The sequence below is a fragment of the Alexandromys fortis genome, unplaced genomic scaffold (assembly GCF_014885135.2).
Source record: "Alexandromys fortis isolate MF-2015 unplaced genomic scaffold, M_Fortis_MF-2015_v1.1 scaffold_4, whole genome shotgun sequence".
Classification (NCBI taxonomy): Eukaryota; Metazoa; Chordata; class Mammalia; order Rodentia; family Cricetidae; genus Alexandromys; species Alexandromys fortis.
This window is the reverse complement of record NW_026067944.1, coordinates 11,543,113-11,569,487: the sequence shown is the minus strand read 5'-3', so window position 1 is coordinate 11,569,487 and position 26,375 is coordinate 11,543,113. Positions and strand designations below refer to the sequence as shown.

The 26,375-nt window shown below is 34.5% G+C and overlaps 1 protein-coding gene across 1 annotated transcript in view; it reads left to right on the top strand.

Annotated features, from left to right (window-relative positions):
- Gbe1 (1,4-alpha-glucan branching enzyme 1) overlaps nt 1-26,375 on the top strand; it is a 233,890-nt gene that overhangs the window by 84,901 nt on the left and 122,614 nt on the right. The window contains exons 4-7 of the mRNA XM_050148944.1: nt 19,785-19,910; nt 20,672-20,807; nt 23,085-23,175; nt 25,103-25,312. Coding sequence (XP_050004901.1) covers nt 19,785-19,910; nt 20,672-20,807; nt 23,085-23,175; nt 25,103-25,312 — 563 coding nt within the window. The remainder of the gene's footprint in view (nt 1-19,784; nt 19,911-20,671; nt 20,808-23,084; nt 23,176-25,102; nt 25,313-26,375) is intronic.

The following is a 26,375-nucleotide window of genomic DNA, read 5'->3' as shown; positions in this document are numbered from 1 at the left end:
TCTGATCATTTGTTGCTTGTGTTGGCCTTATTATTATATGTGATGTTTTTTTTTTCTTCTGTGACCTACAGAAAATCCTTATTCACTTCATTTGTTATCCAGTTCAACTTAATCAACCTTTAAGACCCTGAAACATCTAATTTGTAAGAGAGTGCATAGGTAGAATTAGATACTTTCCTTACCACAGAGATGATGAGTCTTTGTGTTTGCAAACACAGTACGAATGCTAATGAGCCCAAATAACATACCAGGAAATGGTCTCTTCCCTGTAGATGAGAATAAAGCCCTGTTAAATTGACTCATTTTTCCCTCTCTTTTCTTTCTTGTCTCTCTCTGTGTGTAAGTTCCTTAGCATGGTGATAGGAAGCACAAAATAAAACTTTAAATATGTAACGTAATTGTCTAGAGAGTAAGTCCTGTGACTGCAAAGATGAGTAAGAGAGTGGAAGTGTTCCTTTGTATTTTATGCTTATACCTGATAGTTAAAAACAATCTTATTCTGATTTATCTTTCCTAATATAATAGTCAACAAATATTTGATTTTATGTGTTTTGTACTTGAAATATTGCAGTGTCAGTCCTGGACACTAGGAAAGAAGGAACAATGGAAACACTGCTTTTGAATTTATAGTGCAATGCAAAAAAGAACACAATTTACTATGTACACTAAAACACAGTTTCTATTTCATATTCTTTCCCAAAAATGGCCTTATCTTTATACAACTTCTTACTTCCTCGTTTATTTTTTTATTGAAAAAAAAATTTCTGCCTTCTCCCAGCCTCTCCTTTCCCTCTCCCTCCTCCCCCTCCTCCCGCCCCTCTCCCCCTCCCCCCACTCCTCTTAATTTTTATAGAATAGTCAGTGTTGTCTTCATGATAACACAGAATCTCTTTAGTTATTCTCCTGTTTCAAACACTTTGTGATGAAATTCCTTGTCCCGTTCCCTTCTCTCTGAAATTTTGAATCACTTGATAGAAAACCTGTTTGATCAGTTTTTATATTCCCCAGCACATTCCTGTTTGATAGTCATGATCCCATGTGTGACTCTTCCAAATGAGCGCTTACCTGCCTTCACAACAATAAGCTTTCCACTTCCCATTGTGAATTCCATTCCTCTTGATTCCCTATACAAAGCCCTCCATTCCTGGCCCGTCCTTTCCATTGCAGTTTTATATGAACCATCCTTGACTACTTTTTTTTTAAAATATCTAATTGTGACTAGTTTAGTCTTATTTCAGAGTGGTTCAGACAATATCTTTTTTTCGTCATAATGCCTTTTTCATGTATAATAGTCTGAGAAACAACCAGAAGTATGCAGTGATGTTTTCCATATTCTCAAACGCAGCTTTCCTTTCACTAGTTATTCCTTTTCCCTCTAACCCTACAGGGTCTGTTCCTTCTCACGCTGCGATCAGTGTCTGCTTCAGTTATAGAATACTCTATCACCCTGTCTGTAATTGATCAGGTAGCTTTGCTTTTTACAGAGTGATGTTTTAGGGGCTTTTTAATGTCTGATTTGTAGGAACTACCTCATGATTACTGTCTTTATGAATGGGTAGTATATTCACCATAAATAGCTGGACTTCATCATGGGAAATGTTTTTGCATTTTAATTTTCCAGAGACAGTACATTTACTAATATAATATCTTAAACAGATTTTGCTAGTAAATATAATTTCTGTGTATTGAAGGAGTCCTGTTAACATCAGAGGTAGAAAAAAATTTCTCAAGTAAACAAATACCAGTTTTAGTTTGTTTAAATAAATATTTACCATTCTCTATGTTTTTGTTACTTAAACATCCCCATTAATCCTATTTGTGCAGTGAATATTTTGTTGTTGATTGTGTGTGTGTGTTTGTGTGTGTGCATGTGTATGTATGTATGCTGTAGTTGAATTGTCTATACAGCCTTCTGCTGTGCCAGTACAGCCCACCTTGAATTAAAGGGTGGAGTTTGCCCATGGTTGACTGGGATCAGCCACAGAATTGCTGGAAGATGAGAAGGTCTACTAGGGAAGGGACAGGAAGAAAGAAAATGTCTTCAGGTGGGATTTCCTGGGCTGGTGGATAAGAAAAAAACATGGGCAGAGGATCAGTCAATGAACTCTGTTGCTCCATGGATTTACCAGGTCTTTATCTCAATTTCTGACTCCTGAGTTTTTATTAGACTGTGTTAGAATGAGGCCGCTTGTACGTTTCTGCTTACTCAGCGCCAAAATAATCACAGAGAAACTGTATTATTTAAATCACTGATTGGTCCATTAGCTTTAGCTTCTTATTGGCTAACTCCTACATTTTAATTTAATCCATCTCCATTAATCTGTGCGTCACCATGAGGTTGTGGCCTACCAGCAAAGTTTCAGTGCATCTGTCTCTGGTGGCTCCACGGCTTCTCTTTCTGACTCCTCCTTTCTGCCAGCATTCAGTTTAGTTTTACCTGCTTATCTAATTTCTACTCTGCTATAGGTCCCAAGTAGTCCTTTATTAATCAGTGATATTCACAGCATACAGAGAGGAATCCCACATCAATACCGTAACAATTTTAGGTAAATGATGTGTGTGTGTGTGTGTGTGTGCATGCGCGTGTGTACCAAAGATTAAATGTAGGTTGTCTTGCATGTGAATATTCACTAAGAGCTTAACCACCAAGTTTCATCCTCAGCCCATTCTTGGTTCTTCAGTTGGTGACACTGTTAGGGAAGGTTTAGAAGGTACAGCCTTGCTACAGGAAGTAAATCACTGGGGAACGGCTTTGAGAGTTTAAAACGCTGATCCACTTCTAGCTCCATCTCTTTGCTTCGGTCTCTCATTTTATGATGAGAGTTCTCAGTCCTGCTCCCACTGCCTGTCTTGTAGCTGATTTTTGCCATGCCTTCCCCTCCATGGTAGATTCAAAGCTCTCTAGAGCTGTAATCCCAAATAGAAAAGTGACTACAACACTTACTCTAAAAGATTTGAAATGCTTACTTTTTTTTAGTCGTTCTGACTTTTATCTTTATTCATCAAAAAGCTAAATAATAAATATCCTGTGACGCTGTAGTACTTTTACCCCATCATCTTTCTTCCTAAGCCCTCATTCTCATTTTTTTCAAATTACTTTATATCGTTTTTTTACCGCAGCATAATATTCTAATGTGTATATATTCCACACTTTCTTCATCCATTCTTCCATTGAAGGGCATCTAGGTTGTTTCCAGGTTCTGGCTATTACAAATAATTCTGCTATGAACATAGTTGAACAAATGCTTTTGTCATATGATAGGGCATCTCTTGGGTATATTCCCAAGAGTGGTATTGCTGGGTCCAGGGGTAGGTTGATCCCGAATTTCCTGAGAAACCGAAACACTGATTTCCAAAGTGGTTGCACAAGATTGCATTCCCACCAGCAATGGATGAGGGTACCCCTTCCTCCACAACCTCTCCAGCAAAGGCTATCATTGGTGTTTTTGATTTTAGCCATTCTGACAGGTGTAAGATGATATCTCAAAGTTATCTTTTTCATTTTCTTTCTTTCCTTCTTTTTTTGTAAAGGAGGAGATTATATCAAATTAAATGTATACACATTTGGAAATAATGGTTTTAATTTGTCATTATTTCAAATCAAGATTGAAGGTGGCTTTCATATTACTTTAAGTTTCTTGTTTATAAATGGACTAGGCTCAGCACTTTGTTTTTGTGGGTCAGAGCTTGTTGAGATAGGAGGTTTCACAATGTATTTACTATGGATGTGTCAGAACTCAGAGTACTTAGTGGGTCATGCTTGTAATGTGAAAAAGTTCCAGTCATGAGATGACAACACACATCTCTCAAATTAATGATTAAATGTTATTCCTCAGCATAGCACATTTCAGCTTTTTGAGACATTTTTACATGGAATTTTTCTCAAACCTTGAAGAATTTTTAGAAAGAAAGATAGAATTTTGCACTGTATATACTACTAATTACTAACTAGAGATAATAAGCTACAGCAAAAAAAAAGTTCACTTACATCTTTTCAATGAATAGAACCAATCTTATATCAGCTTTTTTATAATAGAATTGACTACTGCATGCTGTATGCTACCTCCCATGGCAGGGTCAGAAGAAGGAACAACTTCTATAGTCCTGTGTTCCTGTTTGGTTTTCAACTAAAGACTCACAGAGTTCTTTTCAGGGACTCATCAATGGTAATACAAGTCATTATGAATTAACCACTAATGGGCAGGGTTTTTTTTTTTTTTTGATAGTCTGTTTATAATTGAGTACAGATAGATGAAAATTAAACACAAAGAAAACTAAATTTTGCCATTAAATTTTGATTTCTTTAGTGGATGATTTCTGTGCACCACAGCAGCCTTCCTAATTGGCCTTTGTATGATGAAGAAACCAATCATGTGATGCTTAGGGAATAAATAACATGATTTTTTCCCCAAAAAGTGTCACCTTTGCAGATGATCACAGGGAGACAGCCTATAGTCCAACTGATGCTTCTTTTCTGTGTTTTTTTTTTTTTAATAAATGTTGGTTAAGAAAACAATGGTTGCATAATTACAAAAATGTAGTAGTTGGCCAATCAGATTTGCTTCCCAGTATAGGCTATGATAAAGTTTGTTCTTTGTATAACTTCCTATCTTTCTCTTTTACCTTAGAGTACTTATTATGCATCAGATAACATTTTTGAACACTTTGTGAAGATTGGCTATATTAGCGCTAATATCAACACTTTCAGAGATCTCCTATTATCACTAAATGGGTTTGGGAGTAAGGCCAGAGTGTTAGATGTTGATCTAAATGATAATTCTTAGCAATTTGTCAATTTGGAATACATTTCTACAGTCATTGTTTTTCAGTGGATACTTGGCAACAAGAGCAACAACATTGAGAGAACATAGAATAAAATGTTAGTATCTTTTGTTAAGAATGGTCATTAGAACAGCAGTTTAAAGTGAAGTGCCAAAAGAACCCATACAAAAAAATTGATATGGCATCATCTCATGGTGATACTAGTCTCTACAAATCTCTACATATGTGTATATGTGTGTGGGTATAATTTTTTTTCTGAGACAGTGTTTCTCTGTGGTCCTGGCTTTTCTAGAGCTTGCACTGTAGACCAGGCTGGACTTGAATTCAGGTCTGCCTGTCTCTGCCTCCCAAGTGATGGGATTTAAAGGTATGTCAACCACCACCACCCATTCATAATTAATTTTATGGTTATTCAAACCAGATCATTAAAGGGAAAGCCCACAGTAACTAGCTATACAAAAAGGTAAAGAGAAATCAGGAAAAAAAAACCCTAATTGTTCATAAATCATTACAGCTACAGTTATTAAAGATGTGGGCAAAGTAGCTGTGACCACACACTTGTGCATGAGTGTGTGTATGCCCACACATACATACAACCCCTCAATACACACAAAGAATATAAGAACTAGAGGATGGAGGAGACGCTACTGCTGTTGAATATTTGTTTACACTGTCTAAATATATATCACTTTGATTGTATTAATAAAGAAGCTGACTGGCCAGTAGCTGAACAGTCTGGCAGGACGGCCAGACTATGAGACTGTTGGGATGAGAAAAAGAAGAGTCTGGAGTTGCCAGCCAGATATAGTGGAGCAGGAATTCGATGAGTCATGCTAATAAAGGCACTGCCAGGTGGCAGGGTGTAGATAAGTAATATGAGTTAACATAAAATGTAAGAGCTAGGTAGTAATAAGCCTGAGCTATTGTCCAAGCATTTGTAATTAATATAAAGACTCTGAATGATCATGTGAGAGTAGTTGTGGGACAGAAACTTCATTCTACTTTGAAATTCTGTCTTCTGGATCTAATTACTTCCACAGCCTCTGTGATTGTCTGCATAAGAGTTGTAAAAGATCAAGGCAGTCAAAAATTCCAGAGTAGCTGGGGCCTCATACCTTCCTTAGGTGCTATTAGCAGTTGAGAGCCGCTGGAACAGGGAGAGGCATTCCCCTTTGACAGTGTGATTACTGGTGGTAGTTTACCCATGTTTCAGTGGATGATCTCAGCCCTCCACATAAGACATAGCTCAGTGGATATAGTAGGTTATAGAAACAGGGATGATGCAAAGTTGAGAGGAAAATGTGTTGGAGGCATGTGGAAGAGAGTTGCCATCAGAGGTGGAACATGGAGGATGAACATGATCAAATTAAAATATTCTTACTAGCTCACCATGGGTCTCATGGAACAAATAGCAAATGGGACATAATGTTTGAGAATAAAAATTGAGTTAAGATAGTAAACAGTGTAAGTTGAAATTAAATATTCTAAGTAATAAAATATATTCCAAGGATATTCTCAAAAAAAGGAAGTGAGTATGTTTAATGTAATAAAATAAAGTGAGTCATACAAGGGTGAATGTTGAAGTACTATGAAATTAAATGTGTGAGCCATGGTGCCAGCACACACACACACACACACACACACACACACACACACACACTATCTATCTCTCTATCTCTCTAGATATGTTTAACATGTCTATCTATATCTATCTATCTATCTATCTATCTATCTATCTATCTATCTATCTATCTAATCTATCTATCATCTATCTATATGTTAAAAATAAGCCAACTAGATCAATGGGCTAGCACTATGAGTCAGTTTGTAGAGGCACATGCCTTCTTCCTTTCATAATGCCTTGAACTCTGGGCCATAAACCCACATGGTAGAATGTGGGTTTTATCTTCACACATGTGCTGTGTTATACACGGTCTCACAACACCCTACAACCCATTTCTTAACCTAGATAAATTTGTAATTACTCAAATCACTTTCAAATCATCAACCTGATTTTCAAACAATTATTGTTGTTTTGTTTTATATACTTCTATTTTGTTGTTGTTGACATTTTGTTGACTAGTGAACCTGAAGCCCTGTATATGGATGTTAAAGTTTTCTCAGAGTTACATTTTCATTCCCTAATATCCTATTATGAAGTTCACACTGTCTTTACAAAAATAATGCAGAACACGTACTATTAGGAAAAAGGATATGTGTCAACATTTGTCTGTTGTAAGAATTCATGAGAAAATCTTAAAATATTTTACACAGCACTAGATGCCCTTGCAAAGAAGTCTGCTGTGGATGTAGGTAAGGTGGCTGGCCATTTTAAAGGCAAGCATTAGTTAACTGGACCTTACTAAAATAAGAACATTCTGAAAATCTGCTTCTTGTAACATATTTGAGGGTAAGATTGTAAAATATTGGGCAGGAAAATTCTTCAGGCAGCTGTCCATGATGTACTTGGTCACTTTTCTATTGATCTTGGCCTTCCCTCTCCCTTAGCTCCTTTCTGTGATATCAGAAGCTCAAATGGTGGCTCTCATACCCACCTCCCTGGCCTACGGTATCCTTTCTAGCCACACTGATGAGCAGGTAATCTTTTCCTCTTCAAGATTTTCAGCTGGGTTTCCTTAACAAAATGACAGATAACGAGAAATAAAAGAACTGTGTTAATGAATGCAGTGTTCATTACATTAAAAAAAAAAAACAAAGCAAAAGGCATTCAGTTTTTTAGAATTGCAGGGTATGTAGCATCCTCCACAATGAACAATAGTTTTGTAAAGTAATGTCAGAAGAAAGCAGTTTTTGTTATCCCTTGAGGGGAGACTCAGGGTTCTAAGTACATGGGATGAAACTAATGGGGTAAGGTTTGTTTGCAGATTTTTTTGTCTTCTCTGGAGTTTTCCTACTAAGAGAAGAATCTGTATTCTGCCCTTTTGAAAAAAGGAGGAGTACGGAGTAAACTATTCCTTTATTTGCCTTCAATTAAAAATTCCTATGTCAAAGAGTGGTTAGCCACATTACGATTCTGACATTCATCATAGTCATAACCCCAAATCTACATAGCAGTATTCTGAAGTGCAATCTATCAAACTTTAACACATGTGTCCATCATCTGAGAGCCACTCTGATTCAATAGGTCTAGGGGACCTGAGAACTTGCCTTAAACAAGTATCCAAGTGATTGAAAATTTCTGTATACCCAAAGACAAAGTAGTGCTTATGCTGCTGATTCAAGGTCACTTTTTAAAAAAAAAAGTTATTTATTTTTACACAATCCTTCCTCATTATACATACCAATCCTAGTTCTCATTCTCCTCCTCCTACTCCCTCCCACCTACCCCACTCCCATCCTCTCCTTGAAGAGGATAAGGCTTCCCATGGGGAATCAACAAAGTCTGTTTCATCACTTTGAGGCAGGACCAAGCCCCTCCCCTATATCTAGGCTGAGCAAGGTATCCCATCAAGGAGAATGGGCTCCAGAAAGCCAGTTGAAGCACTGGGAATAAATCCTTGTCCCACTGCCTGTGGCCCCACACATTGCCACACTGTCACCCACATTTAGAGGGCCTAGTTTTGTCCTATTCTGGTTCCCCCACTGTCAGTCTGGAGTCAGTGAGCTCCCACTAGCCCAGGTCAACTGTTTCTGTGTGTATCCCCATCATGATCTTGACCCCTTTGCTCATATTATTGTTCCTCCCTCTCTTTGACTGTACTTTGGGATCTCAGCCCAGTGTTTCACTGTGAATCTTTGCATCTGCTTCCATCTGTTGCTGGATGAAGGTTCTATGATGACAATTAAGGTAGTCATCAATCTAATTACAGGGAAAGGCCAGTTCTCCACTATTGCTTAGAGTCTTGCTGGGTCATCCTTGTGGATTCCTGGAAATTTTCTTAGTGGAATGTTTCTCTCTAGCCCTATGATGGCTCCCTAGATCAAAATATCTCTGTCCTTTTGTGATCTTGATCCTCCTGTTTCTAAGAATTGTTCAAAGGATCTGTGATCTAAGACACAGAACCATTAAAATGGGATATAATTACTTTGAGAAATTGCTTCCTTATGTATTATTTCTTATATATATATTTATTTATTTTTGTAGATATCAGGATGCCTAGAAAAAATACGAAGACTTTATTTTTGTTAGTTATAATATGCAAGTGTACTAATTTTAATGAGGAAGTGTATGGATCAGATGAAAATAGTGCATGTTAGTTTATTTTGTTTGAGAGAGAAACCAAGGATAGTGACATCTTTATTGACTCCTTCTCTTCCTTTTCTCCACCTCCTATGCTTACATTTTACTCCTCCCACACCACACAACCAATTACATTGTAGAAAAACAACAACAAAAACAACCCTAGAAACTTTTTATAATCCCTTTCCAACACAACCTTGGGAGGGAGGAATTCATACAGTTATGTTAAATCAATGATGGTACCACTACACAAGTTTGCCTAAAGGAAATGCGTTAGAGAAGGTGAGGTAAACTAAGTCAGTATTTTCTAAAGTTGTTGTGTATTTACCATCTTATTATCCGGATGTCATGACAGAGTGTATTGTACAAATGGATTGGATTAAAATCTTTGGAGTGTAAGATTTTATTTTATTTTTTTTTTACCAGCTTTAAGTTGTATTTCTTTGAGCAAGTTACATCTCTGATCCTTTTACTCTTCCTAGTTTGTCCTTAGAAACATCTAGTAGATTCAGGGCATTTTGCAAGAAAAATACCCAAGTGATTTTCAACTTTCTGATTTGTATCGGAATAAATAAGAACTATAGTTGTAACTTTTATTCTGCCTGGATATGTTTTCCATTATTTAAGTTTTGGTTCTTCTATAATGCATTTGATAGTGCAACCTATATCCTTTGAGTTGACTGCTTAAAAGCACCGGAGGAAGTCATACTGTGTCTCACCTGGCTATCTTATATGTACACAATGTGGGTTAACATAATATATTTCCCTCCCAGGCACTCTGCGTCCCAGATATTTTGCTTTATACCTGGACTTGTGTTATGACTTTTCAGAGGCTGCCTATCCCAGTGTCCTTTTGCACTGTAGTGGTCACATAAAGTGCGCAAATATGAACTCCACCAAACTGTCATTTCCGTAGCGAGACAACAGCATGACTTTTGACAAATGACTCTCTGGCTTCATCTATGTAGTGGCTATGTAACAGTATTTAGGACAGAACTCATGAGAGGGTAAAATCATTTCCTTTAAAATTATATCTTCCTTCATTATTACTCCACAATTATCTAGCTTTATGCATGTGTATGCCAAGAGACCATGCTGCATTATGCCCAAAGAGATTGCATTATTGTACACATTGTGGATACAGAATCAATATTTCATAACTCCATTCTAAGGCACTATCTAATGGATGGTTCAGCACTTGCCCTCTCAATCATAAAGTTCAAACTCAGTTGCTATAGTGTTCACGAGATCACTCCCAACAATAACTGAGAATTCATAATGATATTTATAGTCACTGTATTTTGTCAGTTACATCTTGAGTACAATTTGTCTATCTCCCTACAACCTTAGAAGACAACTTGATAAAATATATCAGAAAAATCAGAGAAGATGAGACTGAACTGAAGTCGGCAAAATGACAGAAAGATGACTTATTTAAAGGCATGAGAACTATTAGAAAATAGAAAAACTAGTAGAGTTGAGAATAATCAAATCCGATAACTGGGTGTGAGGGGTCAGCATGTTCTAATTAATATGGTAAAGCATGTCAGTGTGAATGCTTTGCAGGTGTGAGTACTGGATAACACTCGGGCTCTGGTTGCAGGATGCTTGCACAATTCAGACCACAGAATAGCCAGTGTGCCGTTCTTACTGCAGTGGAGATTATCGTCTTAGTGACCTCTAACAACCCCAGGAAAAATATCATGCTGTCTCTTCTTAAAACTTCAGAAGGCTGATGTAATGATTTACCAATTATCTGTGACTTGTGTACAGTGCTGAAATTTTGTTTCAAATAAATTAGCTCAACTTCTCTATATTTTAGTTTATGATTATTTATGGTACATTTTATATAGCTATAATGCGAGCATGTATTCTGAAAGGAACACACCTTTCTAAAAAGATCAATACCTGTAATATATCTTAATGTCGTTAAAGATCTGTTCACATGACTAAATTGTATGCTAGCATGTAAAGTTTCCTTTACTCATAATAGATGCTAGATAGCGTTTGCAAACAATCCTTGTTTGCAAACAGTGTGACTTCATTAATTCCTTGAATATAGTAATTTAATAGATTAATGTTGGAAGTAATTTATATTTGAAAATAATATTATGAGTAGGACTCACCAGATACTTTCCTTTTGCTGGTCTAATATTTTTATTATTATTTTGTCTGGAAGAGTAAAATTAATATTGTTTAGCATGTCAACTGTGGGTCTCAATAATCCATATATGTTCTTGGAGAATGGGAAAGGTAAACTGATATATAAGCAGAAACTATATTCATTTATGAATGCTTACATACCATACATAGTATTTGTGATACCTAGCTTAGAGAAAGAATGGAATCTATTTTAAACAATAATGTACTTTTATTTATATGTACAAATCAAAACTTCCTGAGAATGAGGCACATCTAAACAAAAGAGGCTCTGACCTGGCATGTAGTATGCAAAACACACTTATTATAACCTTTTACTTGTAAAATCACATATCCTCCTAAATTACTTATTTCTCTCCAAGGGTCTACTTTCCTTTTGGTGTCTCTAAACTATAAACTTACAGTTCTTGTACCTTTTGTCTCTCTTTTATTGTCACCTCCAATCTGTCAGGAAATTTAGCTGATTCTACCTCTGCAGGATTGCTAGAATATTGTTCTTTTCATCCTTAGCATTGGCCTTTATTGCTTCCTCTCTGGCCGCTTCCTCTTCCCACTACAGAAGACCTTGGTAATATGATAGATGCCTCTTTTGAACACTGTGCTCTTTGGAAGACATCTGTCTGTTCTAATCACACACATGTTTTCAGAGATAACATTGTACCTCCATAAAGAAGGGAACATACTCTCTATTTTGAAACAGTTTCCCATGATTTTGATACCTTACAATGTTTGGAATTATTGACATGTACAATAAATTGGTGAGGCAGTTTGAGTGATTGCTTGGCCACCGGGGCCTCAATTTATTTGCTCTGTCTATTTACACATTCAATTTCATGCCTACTGACAGTGTGACCATACCTTTAAAAGCTGAAAATGGTCTGCTATTCTTTAAATGTGCAGTATCCTTCATTAGCTCCTGAAGACCCAAGTTCATGGTGCTGTTTCTCAAGATTGTGGAACTCCTAGGAGATGGAGCTTCTGGAGGAAGTGGATTGTTGGTGGTAGTGTTTGATGTTTTATAACCTGCCTGCTTCCTGTTCTGTTTCCCCTCCCTGGTTAAGTATGGAATGTGACAAGCCTCTTCCTGCTGCCCATACTTTTTCCCACCAAAATGAAGTGTGGCCCCCTCCAGCCATAAACCTGACTATTGCTTTCTCTCTTGGTTGCTTCTAGTTAGATAGTTGTGGCTGAATTGAGGAAAGTAACAGATACTTGGTTTATTATATAGGTACTGTATCTTGTACAGTTTCTTGGGAACCAATCTGTTGAAAATTTCTTGATTATTAAGAATCCTGAAGTCAGTATAGCATTTTTTTTAACTTTAAGCTTTTGTTAAGATTGCTAATTTCTCATGAGCAAACTTTGTTTCCTGTACTCCTCTAGGCTTTATGTGGTGTTGTTTTTATATATTTCCAGTGCTTAGCATCTGTTTTATTCCAATTTTTGTCTTTTCTAATCTATTTCAACTTCAAAATACCACTTTTTGTTACTAAAATATTTCTAATATTATTATACTTGATGTTTTTATTTGAACCTTAATTGTTTGATATTTACCAATAAAGACTTGTGAGCTAGATGCTGGGGTGAAAACCTGCTAGTTCAGAGAGGCAGATAAAACACCTGGCTGACCTTTCTTCCCTGCAGATATCCTAGAAAGAGCCTTCCCTCCTATATTATCTCAAAGAAAACTTCTCAAATTTTATGTCCCTCCCTTCTATTTCTCTGTGTCTATTTTCCCCTTACTTCCTCTAGCTCCCTGACGTTTCTGTAGGCAGAGATGGCTCATTTGTTTCCCTACTGCTCATATCCAAATAATCACACAGAAACTGTTTGGCCTATTAGCTCAGGCTTCTTATTAACTAACTCTTACAACTTAAATTAACCCATTTATGTTTATCTGTGTATTACAATGAGCCTGTGGCCTACTAGTAAGTTTCTAGAGCATCTATCTAATTTGACTCTGCTTACTTTCTCTCTATATGTCTGTTCAGATTTCCCACTTGGTTTTGCTCTGCTGAGGCATTGGCCAAAACAGCTTTATTCATTAACCAATGATAATAAAACATATTCACAGCATACAGAAGGGAATCACACATCAGTTTTCCTGTCACTTGGCTGCTTGCTCAGTCTCTTAACCTATAGCTAGCTTTATTTAATCCTGTTTATAGTATTCAAAAAGAATGCACTTGGATTGATGGTGTGTAGTAAGTTTGAGCCACACCACAGGTAGATGCAAGTTTTTTTTTTATTTCTGTAAATAATGTAATGTTTTTGCTTCACACTGGGATCAAATATTCTACAATGAAAGATATTATACATGGTCTCAGAATTTATATATGGTTTTAAAATTATTTTGTCTTCCCTCCCATATATACACATTTTCTCTCTCTCTCTCTTGCTCGCTCTCTCTCTCTTTCTGGTGTGTGTGTGTGTGTGTGTGTGTGTGAGATCTGTTTGCCAATATTTAGGTTTCACATTCTTCTAAGAATTAGTTTCCAAAGTGATGGTATTCTTATTTTCAGGCTGAATCTGTGATTGAATGCTAGTATTTTTGTTTCACAGTTAATGATTATTCTCTTACAGACCTTTTCTTTACTTTGAGTCTTTTAATACATTGGATTTCTTTTAACTAGCTTAAAATGTATAATGTATTTTGATTTTCAAAAATACATTTTAAGGGTATGAGTTAGTTAATGAAGTGTCCTGGACATTGTTTTCAGCAAGGAGATCCTACAGACAAGATAGAATTTTTAGTATTTTCTTAATCATTGCCCGATGTTGATTTGTTTTTTCTCTATATTTTTGAACAGTAAGAACTCTGAATTTTCAAGTAATAATTGGCATCCATTTTTTAAGCGTCTATAACATCTGAGGTTATAGACTCTTTAGATATCTAAAAATGCAAATACAACAGTTTGGAAAAGTAAATACAAGACTTACATCCTATTTTTATTTTACAACTGAATGTTTGCAGAGAATTCGAAGCAGCATTCCTTTTATGATTGTGAATCATGATATCTTTCATTGATTTAGCTATGCTCTTTATGCAATTAAACTTAAAAGGCTAAAATGGGCTCAGAATACCTGAGTGCCACGTTGTTTCTGTCCTGTCAGTGGAGTTCCGGCTCCCTCTTTTGGAAAGCCGAAGCATGTCATTTAGACCAAGACTAAATAGTTTTCACATTTCAATTCTTTTTCTTTTCCCCTGAGCATGAAAAAGTAAAATCCTGTTTTTGGCTTTCTGAGGTGCCCCACTACTTTGAGAGATTATGGTATTAATGCAGGCATATAGCCTGAGCTCACAAGTGCACATGGACATGTCTTCAGATGGAGAACTCCATCCACTTGATGTTGGAACTCAAGCAATATTTTTATTTTTTCAAATAACTTTCATTTTTATTTTAAGAGAGGTAATTGCTTATTGCTTTTTTAATCATTAAGTAAAATTTATAATGTCTATTAAAAACATTTAACTAGTAACATTTAACCTAGTAACAGGGAAGGCAAAGAAAACAATCATCAGAAGCTTGGCTTCCCACTACCCAGCAGCTTTTGAAACATTATTCATCCTACATTATCACCAAGCATTCTTAAATCTGTTTTTCCTTGCCTCTCTTCTCTCTGTATTTATATGTTATTCAGGTTTAACTACAAAGGATGAAAGAAAAGTAAGTCATCTTTAGAGATGTAAAAACTCTTAAAATCATCAAAATAAGACTGTTATAAATACAGTAAAAGTATAAATACTTGTAAAATGAAAGTATTTACAAGAGTCTGTAACTGTTTTTTCTGTTTGTGTCTAACTTCGCTTTGGTGATTCTCATCTATTTTCTTCATCTTTGTGTATTATTTTCAGAACTTATTCAAAAGTAGACATTATTATGAGACTGAAAGTATTATGTTACACTACAAAAACTAAATTTAATATAACAATAGTGAGAGTGTGTGAATATTTTGAGGCATGTTTATGAATTACTTTTGAGTTTGAATATATCGTCTTAGAATATACATTATAATGTTATGTAGTAATACAAATTGAAGACTGTATAGCTAATGCTGTTTTGCCTTTGTCAATGACAAGGTCTTTGACATTTTCATATTTGTATCACAGTAGATTTACTGTATCATCATGCTAACTGTGGTTAGTTTGTGAGGGCCAATTAATTCTGTGTCATTGACGGATGTCCCATTTATAAGCAGTCATGGGCACTTGTTTGAAGAGCTAACGCTAATGAAACAATGATTTGTAATGTTTTGCATTGGTGATTATAGACAGTGTATAACAATTCTCCATTGTTATGAATGCACGTACTAGTTCTTCAAGCAAATGTTTGATAAATAAGACTGCAATCACCAGTAATTCTTAAAACTTTATAATGGGAAAATAGATAATTTTTCTGTCGACAGTTTAGGTAAATAATTGATTGACACTAAAAGCAATTGTAAGCTGAGCTTAAAATTCTATTCAGTATCTTGTAGGAATCTCTACAATCTTACTAAACTCGTTTCTCAGCTGAACATCAGCATTTTTTATTAGTTTCTGTGATACGAACTCATATTTAAACCAATGTTTGCATCAGTGGTATGTCTGGTTTCTAAAGAATTAGTTTTCTGTTTCCAAAGATTTTTGGCTATTTCAGGCTCCCATGGGTTTGTCTGAACCTAAACATTTTGGTCTCTCTCGCATCTCCTGTCTCCCTCTGCACAGCATTTCTGGGTTTTCTGTTCTTGCCCATCTAATTTTGTAACTGACTCCATTGTCTTCTTTGTTTCTCTAATCCATATTGCTATCAGTACTTCTTCTTTGTGAGTCCAAACTGTGCAACCTTTCCTTGACTTGCTTTAGTAATGAGTTTTTTTGTGTTTAAGGAGGGTTGCTTCTACAATCCAGTCCTTTGCTGAGGTACATAGTCTCCATTCTCTGGCTTTTCTGCTGAGCATTTATGTTCATTTTAAGTATCCATCATACACTTTACAGAATAATCATTGAAATTCTGTTGAAAGAATATACATACATCTTAAAACTTGAACTTCGAAGACATGTGCTTTGAAGGAGCTTTCTTCAAATCGAACATATTTTTGTGATTATTTTTGGCAAGACAGCTGATTCTGAATACATATGTAATCACATGTAGGAAAGTGTATATAGAAACTATAGATTTTGTGAGCTACTTTATTTTCACAGACTGGTGGATTTCTTGTGTTTCTCATTCTGTACCTAAGAAGAAGGTGGTATTTTTTTTTTTTATCAAATTAAGCACCATTCATGGCTTATAGGTTAAAATGCTTTACTGTATGATATACTTCACTTACTCATTCCGTTCTTTCAGATTCTTTTAGGTCCGATTGCTAGGCCTACATTACATGAAGAAAAAAAAAAAACTAGTGTTAAAAGCTTTGTATTCTCTCAACTACATTATTTTCCTTTCAGGGGTGCTGGAAGATTACTTAGAAAAGAGACATTATTTGTTAAAACATTGAAATAAAAATTATGAATTAATTGAAAGATAAACAATGAAAAAAATCATTCCATTTCAGTAGTAGTAGTAATCCATTTTGAAGATGTCAAACATCTTCAGAAGGAGTTCTGTGACATATTGGAATCTTTATACACTGTGTTAAAATGTATTGTTGTGATTGGTGTAATAAAATGCCAAATGGCCAGTAGCTTGGCAAAAGGTATAGCAGGGCCTTCTGCTAGAGAGAGAGAACTCTGGGAAGAAGGCGTGGATTTACTAGCCAGCCAGAAAAAAACAAACAAACAAAAAACAAACAAGCAAACAAAACATGAGGTGCAAGATGAAAAAAAGTTAAAAACCATTGGGCAAAAGGTAGAATAATATGTAAAGATTAAGTTACAAGAGGTAATGGGGAAAGCCTAAGTTAAGGCCTAGCTTTCATAATTGATAATATGTCTCGGTATCATTATTTGGGAAAAAGCTCGTGGCCCGAAAAAATCCAACTACAGCATATAGAAAAAAGATTAAGACATTTTTTTTTTTAAAGTTAGATAGGATAGAGTTCATTGTAACACCAAAACCATCAAGAAGTCTTATGAACTCTTGTGAATGCATGACCTCTTGCTGGGACATACTTTGTTAAATAAATGATGTAAAACATAAGCACCAAACATCTCTGAATCAACACAAAGAACTTTAGTGATTTATTTGAAATTAATTTGGGTTTATGTGAAATTATTTTTTTATTGTTTAAGACACTTAAATTGGTAGAATTAGTATATGTATACAAATAGAAAAATTTTAAATTATTCTTAAAATATATGAAGCAAAGTTAAAATACAAAGAAATACTTAAAATTTCAAAGAAAAATACATTATATTATTTTGAAAAATGAATTCATTTGTAGGGTATGGGAAATATATTCCACAACGCACCGGTGTTAGGTTTCTACTCTCTATTACCATTTATCTTTAAGAAAAATAAAAGTTGATTATCTCATCTTACCTTTTGTTTTTCTTGTTTCATATTTGGCTTCCCTGAAGTGACTGAAATCCAGAGCCCAGAACTGTGTTGAAGGGCAGCAGAGAAGTTAGTGGTGGGGATTAGAGTCAGGGCTCAGAAAATGATAATTTGCGGTGTTTCTTACGTGATTTCTGCCTCCATATCTAGGACAGAAAAGTCCTTGAGGACTTTGAGGAGACATGAATAATTGACTGTCATTTTCCTACTGCATTGAGCCCCAAAAGTTTCCTAGTCAAAACAAGTCCACACATCTGAATCATTCTTGGTAAAGATGACTTCTGTTATTGCTAAAATTGGATGTATAAGAGAGTACCCAAAAATAAAAATAAAAAAAAAATTTCTTTTTAAGTTCTTATATAAGTGATCATATGTGTCTAGACTGTTAGACTCTATAAATCTGTCTCCTAACTGCATTTTTTAGAAATGCTTTCAATTTACGACTAAGCATTTTTATCTTTGTATTATTGTACTCCAAGTATCTAATTGTTTTATGATTTATTATACTTTAGTCTATCCCTGTATTCATAATATATTAAATGTGATTATAAAAGTCTGAAGAACTGAAAGCTTTCTTCTATTGTCCTCTAGAAATGTGCAATTTTTAAAAATATAAATGTCTTATCTTTAGTTTTTTGCTCTAAAGTATATAGGCACCTAGTTTTTATTTTCTTTTTTAATGACTTTCTTTTAATCATATGCATGTGTATATATTTCTGTGTACTGGTATCTACAGATGCATTCCGATGCCCGTGAAGACCAGAAGAGGGGCTAGGATCCCCTGGAGCTGAATTACCCCTTGGTTATTGAGATCCAAACTATGAGCCCCTGGAAGAACTGCTAGGATTAATCCCTGAACCATCTCTCAGTCCCCAACTTCTATTTGTTTATAGCTTTAATGAAAAAAAGAAGTTACAGTTTTTGACTACTTAGGTGGTTATTATTCTTGCTTTTGTTTAATTAAAAAAAATCACTTTTTCCAGGTATACCCCCAACTAATTATAAAAGTTTGTATTGTTTATGGCAAAATACATACTGTCCAGCCTTTCATGCATTAAACATTTACATTTAAACTGAAGCTTTATTGAATACTACTGATAAGTATATGGTAAATGTCAAACTTATTGTTAATCTCTTCAAATTTAAAGGTGTGTTTTTTTTCCTCCTTACTAATATTGCTGTTCACTTCAACCATCAAAATATAGCAACAACATTACATTTGCCCCTTGTATATCAGCGTACCCTAAAGAGTCAAATAAAAAGTGATGAAAGAATATTTTAGAGAAAATGACACGGGGAATTTATGTTTAGTAATTTGAACAGACCTCGGTAAGAAAGATTTCAAGTAAATAACTGTATCATGATGATCGTTGTATTGATCAGGGCTACTTCTTATCCTCATTGTTACACCTCCACTGCCCGAGTCCATTGTTAAAGGGTCACTTCAGTTCTTCACTGTATTTTATAACCATTTAGAAAATGTATATAAAAATCAATTGACAAGAGGTCATCAGGTGTTCTCAAATTGCATCTTAAACGATGTAGTTATTGTTTCCCACTATATGAAATATTTTTCTTTCTCACATTATACCTATACATATTTCTCAATCCTTGTTTATATAAAACTACTTATAGTTCTCATTTCCAAAATGCCACTTGTACCTAGCAAAAACAGACTTTCTACAGAAGATGAGAGAAATAATGACAGTATTTAAATCATTGTTTTGAGACTTAAATTTGTAGAGGATTATTAGAGTGCTTAGGATTCTTTCTGTAACTGAACACAATGTATAGGAGCAGGGATAGTGTGTCTGTTCCTTCTGTCACTTAGAACTCATTGGCTTCTGATGATATTTATGTATACAAGAAAGTCACCAAAATAATGTTCCAAAATGATGTTTTGTTCTGTTCACAAAGCAAAAAGGATAGTTAGATATATTAGAAAGAGGTTCATATAATATAAACTTATACATAACTTTAATGATCATATAGTAATAGCAGATGAGCAAAGAATTTAAATATGTTCTTATGGATACACATCTGGGAAATCACCTGAATTTTTAACTCATTTGATTCCCTGCATCGGGCAGTGCTCTTTAACTATGTCCTCCATTAGTTTTGTGAGGCTATTTTAAATCAATGCCATCTCATTTTCTTTTTAGGTCGTCATTACCAGTAAAAGTGGTGAGATTTTGTATCGTATTTCACCGTGGGCCAAGTATGTGGTTCGTGAAAGTGACAATGTGAATTATGATTGGATACACTGGGATCCAGATGACACATATAAAGTGAGGAAAGCAGATTTTAAATAATTGCTTATTTCAGTATTTCTTGGGAAAATAATTTTTATATGTTATAGCTTTTGTGACAATGCTCAATGTTTTGCTTGCTTAGTGTTTTGCTTGACAGTGTTCCTATATTATACATCTTATATAATTTTCTGTTGTATCTTGCCCATGAAACAGAAGTAAGGTTTCTCTTTCTGCTTGGTTTTGAAGTTAGTAAAAAAACCGTAAATGTCTATATACTTATCAAGAAGGTATATTAATATTTTGGGTTACAATTTCAAATGTACAAAGACTTAAAAATTTAGTATGTGAAGATGGATTTGTATAGTTTTGAAAAGGACAGTGGAATGGCAAACTAATGTATTTAGGGTTATGATTATGTTCCACATGTGTTATATGCATTTTAGAACTAATTTTTCATTCATTTATATTACTTAATCTTGCTAATGAATGATATGTATTAAATAAACACATTATATATACCAATTAAAGCTCCATATTTTTCCATGGCATAGGTTTAAAAATGAAAAAATATTCTCTCCAATCATTGATGCTGCATGCCTATTTCATGACTTTTTTATGTTGACTTATGAATACAATCCTAAATATGATTAAGAAACATGGTGAATGCAGCCTTTGCCTTTGATGGGGGAGAACAATCACAAGTGTTTCACTGAATTTAGCCACTATTTTATTTCACTTACTTGATTAGTTAGTGTCACAACTGAATTCTTGCTTTAATTCCATTTGCAACTCTATAGTTGAAGCATTCCAGACCTAAGAAACCAAGAAGTCTAAGAATTTATGAATCTCATGTGGGAATTTCTTCTCATGAAGGAAAAATAGCTTCTTATAAACATTTTACAAGCAATGTACTACCAAGAATCAAAGACCTTGGTAAGTAATAATTGTGATTTTTATTCAGATAAAATTTTAATGAGACTGTTCTCTTATTAGAAAAGCTAATTACAAGTGTCTCTTTTTTGTGTTGAGATTAAATATGTAATAAAATGCATTTTATTTTAGGCTTCTCCAATTGCCCTGTAATAGTGATAGCATAGAAAAGAGAAATGGAATAAGATAGAGCATAAGCATTCAAGATATTATTCCAATTTCAATTTAAAGTAATGTGAACTGATGGCTTCCAAATTGTAGATAAATATGCGAGTGTAATTACTTTTCTACAGAAGATAACCTTTATCATTTGACGTGGTCATTGATAATAGCCAGTCCATTTTATTATTTTATGAAAAAATCTAGTATTTGTAAGGTGTCTGGAACTCATTTTGGTTCGGTTATTATATAGTGGCAATGTCTGGATGATTTTTCTCACCAACATTTCTGGACCACACTTGAAACGCATTGAGATATTCACATATCAGACATGACTGTCTTCAGAGAAGCCTAAGAATAAATAGTATTAGGTTGACTACATGCTTCAATAAATGTTATATTATTATTATTTTTCTTCTTATAGGTAATGCAGTTTAAAAAATATTCTGTAGCATATTTGTTGCCTGCTGCAGAAGCTGGAGAGGAAAACAAAGTACATTTAATTATATCACTTCTGCCAGGAAGTTTAGTTTTTAACTAGAGGAACAATTTAAATGCAAGTCAGGGTTAAAGTTTTCACCTATGTATAGATCCTAATTATCTGTGATTGTGAACTGAACTACAATTCCAGAAACTAAAATTAATTAAATTTATTGTTAGCATTGGTGGATAGGTATTATGTTACATTTGCTCATTGAAGAAGTTCTTTCATTATTATAGACTATTAAATTATTTATACCTGGCTTTTAATGTGTGCTTCAGCAGCACAGGATGCTCCTCTGCACCATTGTTTGAGTTGCCTAGCACCATGGGTGGAGAGCACACTGAGGGAGACATGATTAGTGCCATTGAAATAAACAATGGCCATGCAAGGTGGAGCTCGATGAGAATAGTGCCTATTATATAATGGAGATGTAATTAAAGCTCCAAGTTTTACTCTAAGATATATGGTAATTAATGTCCATCATCTGATACATGTGTTTCTGTTAGGTCTGTTTCAATTAAATCATTTTCCTTTTGCAACAATATGCCAAAGGTGAGATCAGGGAGAAATGCTTGAAGTATATAAATTCTTACTTCTGGATTTGTATTTGTGAAAGTTACAGAACGTATAATGTGCTAAAATATAGTCATGAGGAGCTACACACGGCCACTGAAGAGAATGAAGTTAATATGGGTTTTGGTTTTCTCCCAAGTTCAGTTATATATTTAAATGATTTGTTAAGGAATCTAATTTTATGAAATCTTTTAATAAAACTGAAGCTTATATGAATTGGACATTAGGGGCATGATACAAATACTTAGCATGTTTGTTGCACAAATGTTTCCAAGCAAATTGAGCATATGTGAAAAATGATAAAATTGTACTTGTAAGAAAAGAAAAACTGATTTTCCTAAAGTTTTTCTGTTTCTTTATTTTGTATAAGATTAAGAGGTTCTATCTTTTTTTCTGATTATTTACTTGTGACTAGTTCCATTGCTTTTATGAATATTTAAAGGACAATCCCTACTTTTTGAGTGACTACATTTACAACTAGAGAAAAAAACATATTCTGATGAAGAGAGAAAAACTGTGGTTTGTCCCATGTCTGTGTGTGCACATGAAACACACTAAATATTTTAGAGTAAGTCCATAGGGACATTGCTCCTGGCTTCATAATACTTACTTTGTAGAAAAAATGAATTTGATAATATTTCTTAGGCTATATGGTAAAATATCTAAACCATGATGAAAAGAGGCAAATTAAAAAAGCATATTATGCAATCAGTTACTTGTATTTAGCCTCATAATCCTCAATATGGATATTACAAGTAAAGCTAAAGTTTAGCATATGTAGATTTCCATGTTTAATATTCTAAAGCAAAATTATGTATATATTTGCATATCATTTGTCACATATTAAAATGAAGACATTTCAAATAACTAGGCAGTATGTGGCTCTAAGAGACAAATGTCCAGTTGTTTTAGAAGGTCAGACAAGTAAATTGTGTCAGAGTAATAGAAATTTACATGCTGATTAGAGCTTCTAGGTTCATTGTAAAAGTTATGTCTTAAGAACACGCAATTTTTCATTCTGTTTTGAAAGTAGTTCTGACTTTCTTTGGGTTTTGTGTGCATAGGATACAACTGCATTCAGTTGATGGCGATCATGGAACATGCTTACTATGCCAGTTTTGGATACCAAATCACTAGCTTTTTTGCAGCATCAAGGTAAAATGAATATTTAATGTTCATGTATATTTCAAATAATGTAATCAAGTTGTATTTTAACATTTAGCTTCATTTTGTTTTATAACCCCACTTACAGTTATGGTTAATAGAAGATGAAGGTTTTCTTTGACTGAGGTCATTGACTTTCATCAGAAAGATGTAGCATTGATTGAGCCAGATTTAATGACAGGTTTCCTGGAATGACATCAGCGATAAATGTCTACTTACTCACTGACACTTATACCTTTATAGGCACATGCTTAGTCAGAAACTGTATCCTATGCAAGCCTGTACTGAAAGAACTCCTGCCTTTTTATAGGAAGAGATTGGTGTCAGGCGGGAACATGTGGGAGGATCTATACTGCACAGATATAATTGTTATCTCAGACTTAAATCTACCAGAAAATGGCTGTTTGGAGAGAAAGACTACCCTAAATGGTCCTTTGTGCCTTGATTTCCACAAGTTGAACAAACCCAACATCAATTCTGCCTTATTAGTTTACAGTGTGGGAAATAGACACTAATTTAGTACCCATACATGTAGTGGTTTCTATGGCCAATCAGCACTAACAACAAATTGCTTTTATAATGCTGCAAAATTGACTATAGATTAAATCTCGTGTGATATTTGAAGTGGATTGAAACTGTCAGTGACAGCTGAGGAAGGTTAGAAGTGGGCTTAAAGCATATAATAGTCTAGAAGGAGATACTAATTTCCTGACATCTCCCTGTAGTTCTCTTTGTTTGTTTATATACAGTATGTAGTGTTTTCAACTGGTTTCCTAGCCCCATTCAAGAAGCTGCCTATCTCTGTACTCAGAAGTGTGTTTGTTAATGCTTCTGGTGACCTTCATCCCTGGAGTACAGTGGCTTTTCTTGGTTAACTCAAACTGTCAGAATCACTTAACACAGTCACGTTCCTTTACCTCCCTGGAAGATTTTTATTCTTTTCTTTAATTCCAGAACATAATATCCTGCTGTAGTGTCTCTCACCTCACTTTTTTTTTTTGGTATTTTTTTTTCACTTCTTCCTTCTGCTCTTTACTTTTCATCTTTCTACTTAAGATGAAACTTTCTAGTTCTATTTTGTTTTGTTTCCGTCCATTCCTTCCCCTTTAGTACAGTTTCTATGTAAACTTTATGTTTCTAATCTTTATACATTGTGTTCTCTATGTATCCAGTACATATCTTTAATATGTTACACATTACCTCATCATGTCCACCATCCTCCTTCTCCATCATATTTAATAATTCAATAAGTGATACTCTAATCTTCTAATTCTTCGAGCCAGAATCTGGCGTTATACTATTCCATTCATATTTTAGCAATCTGCCACTTAACATGGTAGTGATTTCTGTTTTCTTCTGCGGGGAGAGTAAGACTATGTGTAAGATAGCCATCTCTTCTGCATGTGTCCACTATGGAACATGGCACATTTTCTTGGCCCACTAATTCCAGAAAAGTTCTGTGGTTTAGGAACAAGGGAGAATGGACAGCTCTGAGTACTTAGATGAAAGAAGTATTCTAAGGGCCTCTTCCATTGTTCGGTGGTTGTATGCAGGCAGAAGAACAAACATCTGGAAAGTATCAGTGACCATGACTAAACTCGGCTTGCTTATAGAAGAAACCCCAAGGATAAAAACATAGAGTTTTACTATTTTGTGTATCCCCAATGCAAATTTTGTATAGCATAGAGTTCCATTTAACAGCTTTTGTTAATTAATATTTTTATTTAATCCTTTTCATTTACTTTATATAAAATAGCACTTCCAAGTATATATTTTTTGTGCTTATATTTTTAATTTTGTATTTAAAATAGCTAATAGCATACTGGGCATAGGCATTGATGCACAATTGCTAATACCATTTTTTTTTTTTTTTTGCTCTAAATGTGATGTAATTTTTTTCTGTGTCCTTTCCCTCCAGTCGTTATGGAACTCCCGAAGAACTGAAAGAACTTGTTGACACAGCACATTCGATGGGCATCACAGTCCTTTTAGATGTGGTACATAGCCATGCTTCAAAAAATTCAGAGGATGGGTTGAACATGTTTGATGGGACCGATTCTTGTTATTTTCATTCTGGACCCAGAGGGACCCATGATCTTTGGGATAGTAGATTATTTAACTATTCCAGGTAAGTACATGTAACATGAAACTTGTGTTTTTAAAATTAATTTCAAGTATTTTCAATTAATCAATTTATTTGTGTTCTATTACTGTTAGCTAATGCTTTTGATTTGATTTCTAAACATTTATGTAAGGAATTTTAGCTATCGTATAATGCATTTATGGCATATTATATTAAATTTCAACTTTATAAATATGCAATTTAAAATATTTTGTTAGTATTAACACATAAAAGTTTTATTGTGAGTAGTTTATTAGGTAGCTTTATCTTGTTGGATCAATCATAGAAAATCTTTTGTTAAATATATACACATTGTTTTAAGTAGGCCACTCATGCGTTATGTCTTCATATATCAAATAGAAGTTCAATGGCTCTGTTTACAGCTAACATATTAAACACAAGCTAGATTTCTTTTTACGTACTCTGTTTCATTTTAACCATTTAAACTTAGTTTATTTGTTCCTGAAACAGGATATGTAAAAAGCTAGCATTCCATCTATATGGAATCAGCTAGTTTAGCTGATTAAAATTTCTAGTAGCTTACAGAGTATTTTAATATGTATGTGTTTTGCACTTGACCCATCACATGAGTCTGAGTTTGGAGTTTTTAACTTTTAGCATAAAGATGCAAAAGATTTCAAATTGTGAGATGGTAGATATTTTGACTAGGGGCACGTAACCTGTCGTTAGTGCTATAATCTTTTCTAGACTGTGGGGTGTTAAGTATAGAGTAGAGTCTCACACCCTGTACATTAGGTGCTAGAATCTTTTCTACTTTCAAAATGAATTGTACCATATATTTATTATATTTCCACTTACGGTAAGTATTGATATCAATTGAAAATATAGTTTTACATTTTTGTCAAATTATTTTTAAATTTAATCAGCTATAATGTACACAGTGTTGGAGAGCATGCTTTCCTGGCAACCCAGTTGGTCTTTGTGTCTTTTTGGTGGTTTGTTTGATTCCTGTTCTTTCAGGCTACTTGTTCTGAGCTTGTCCTAAGCTGCTCAGCTTTTCTGAGAGTGATTCTCATTGTTTATATTTTTGAGGACGGTGGCTCTTGTG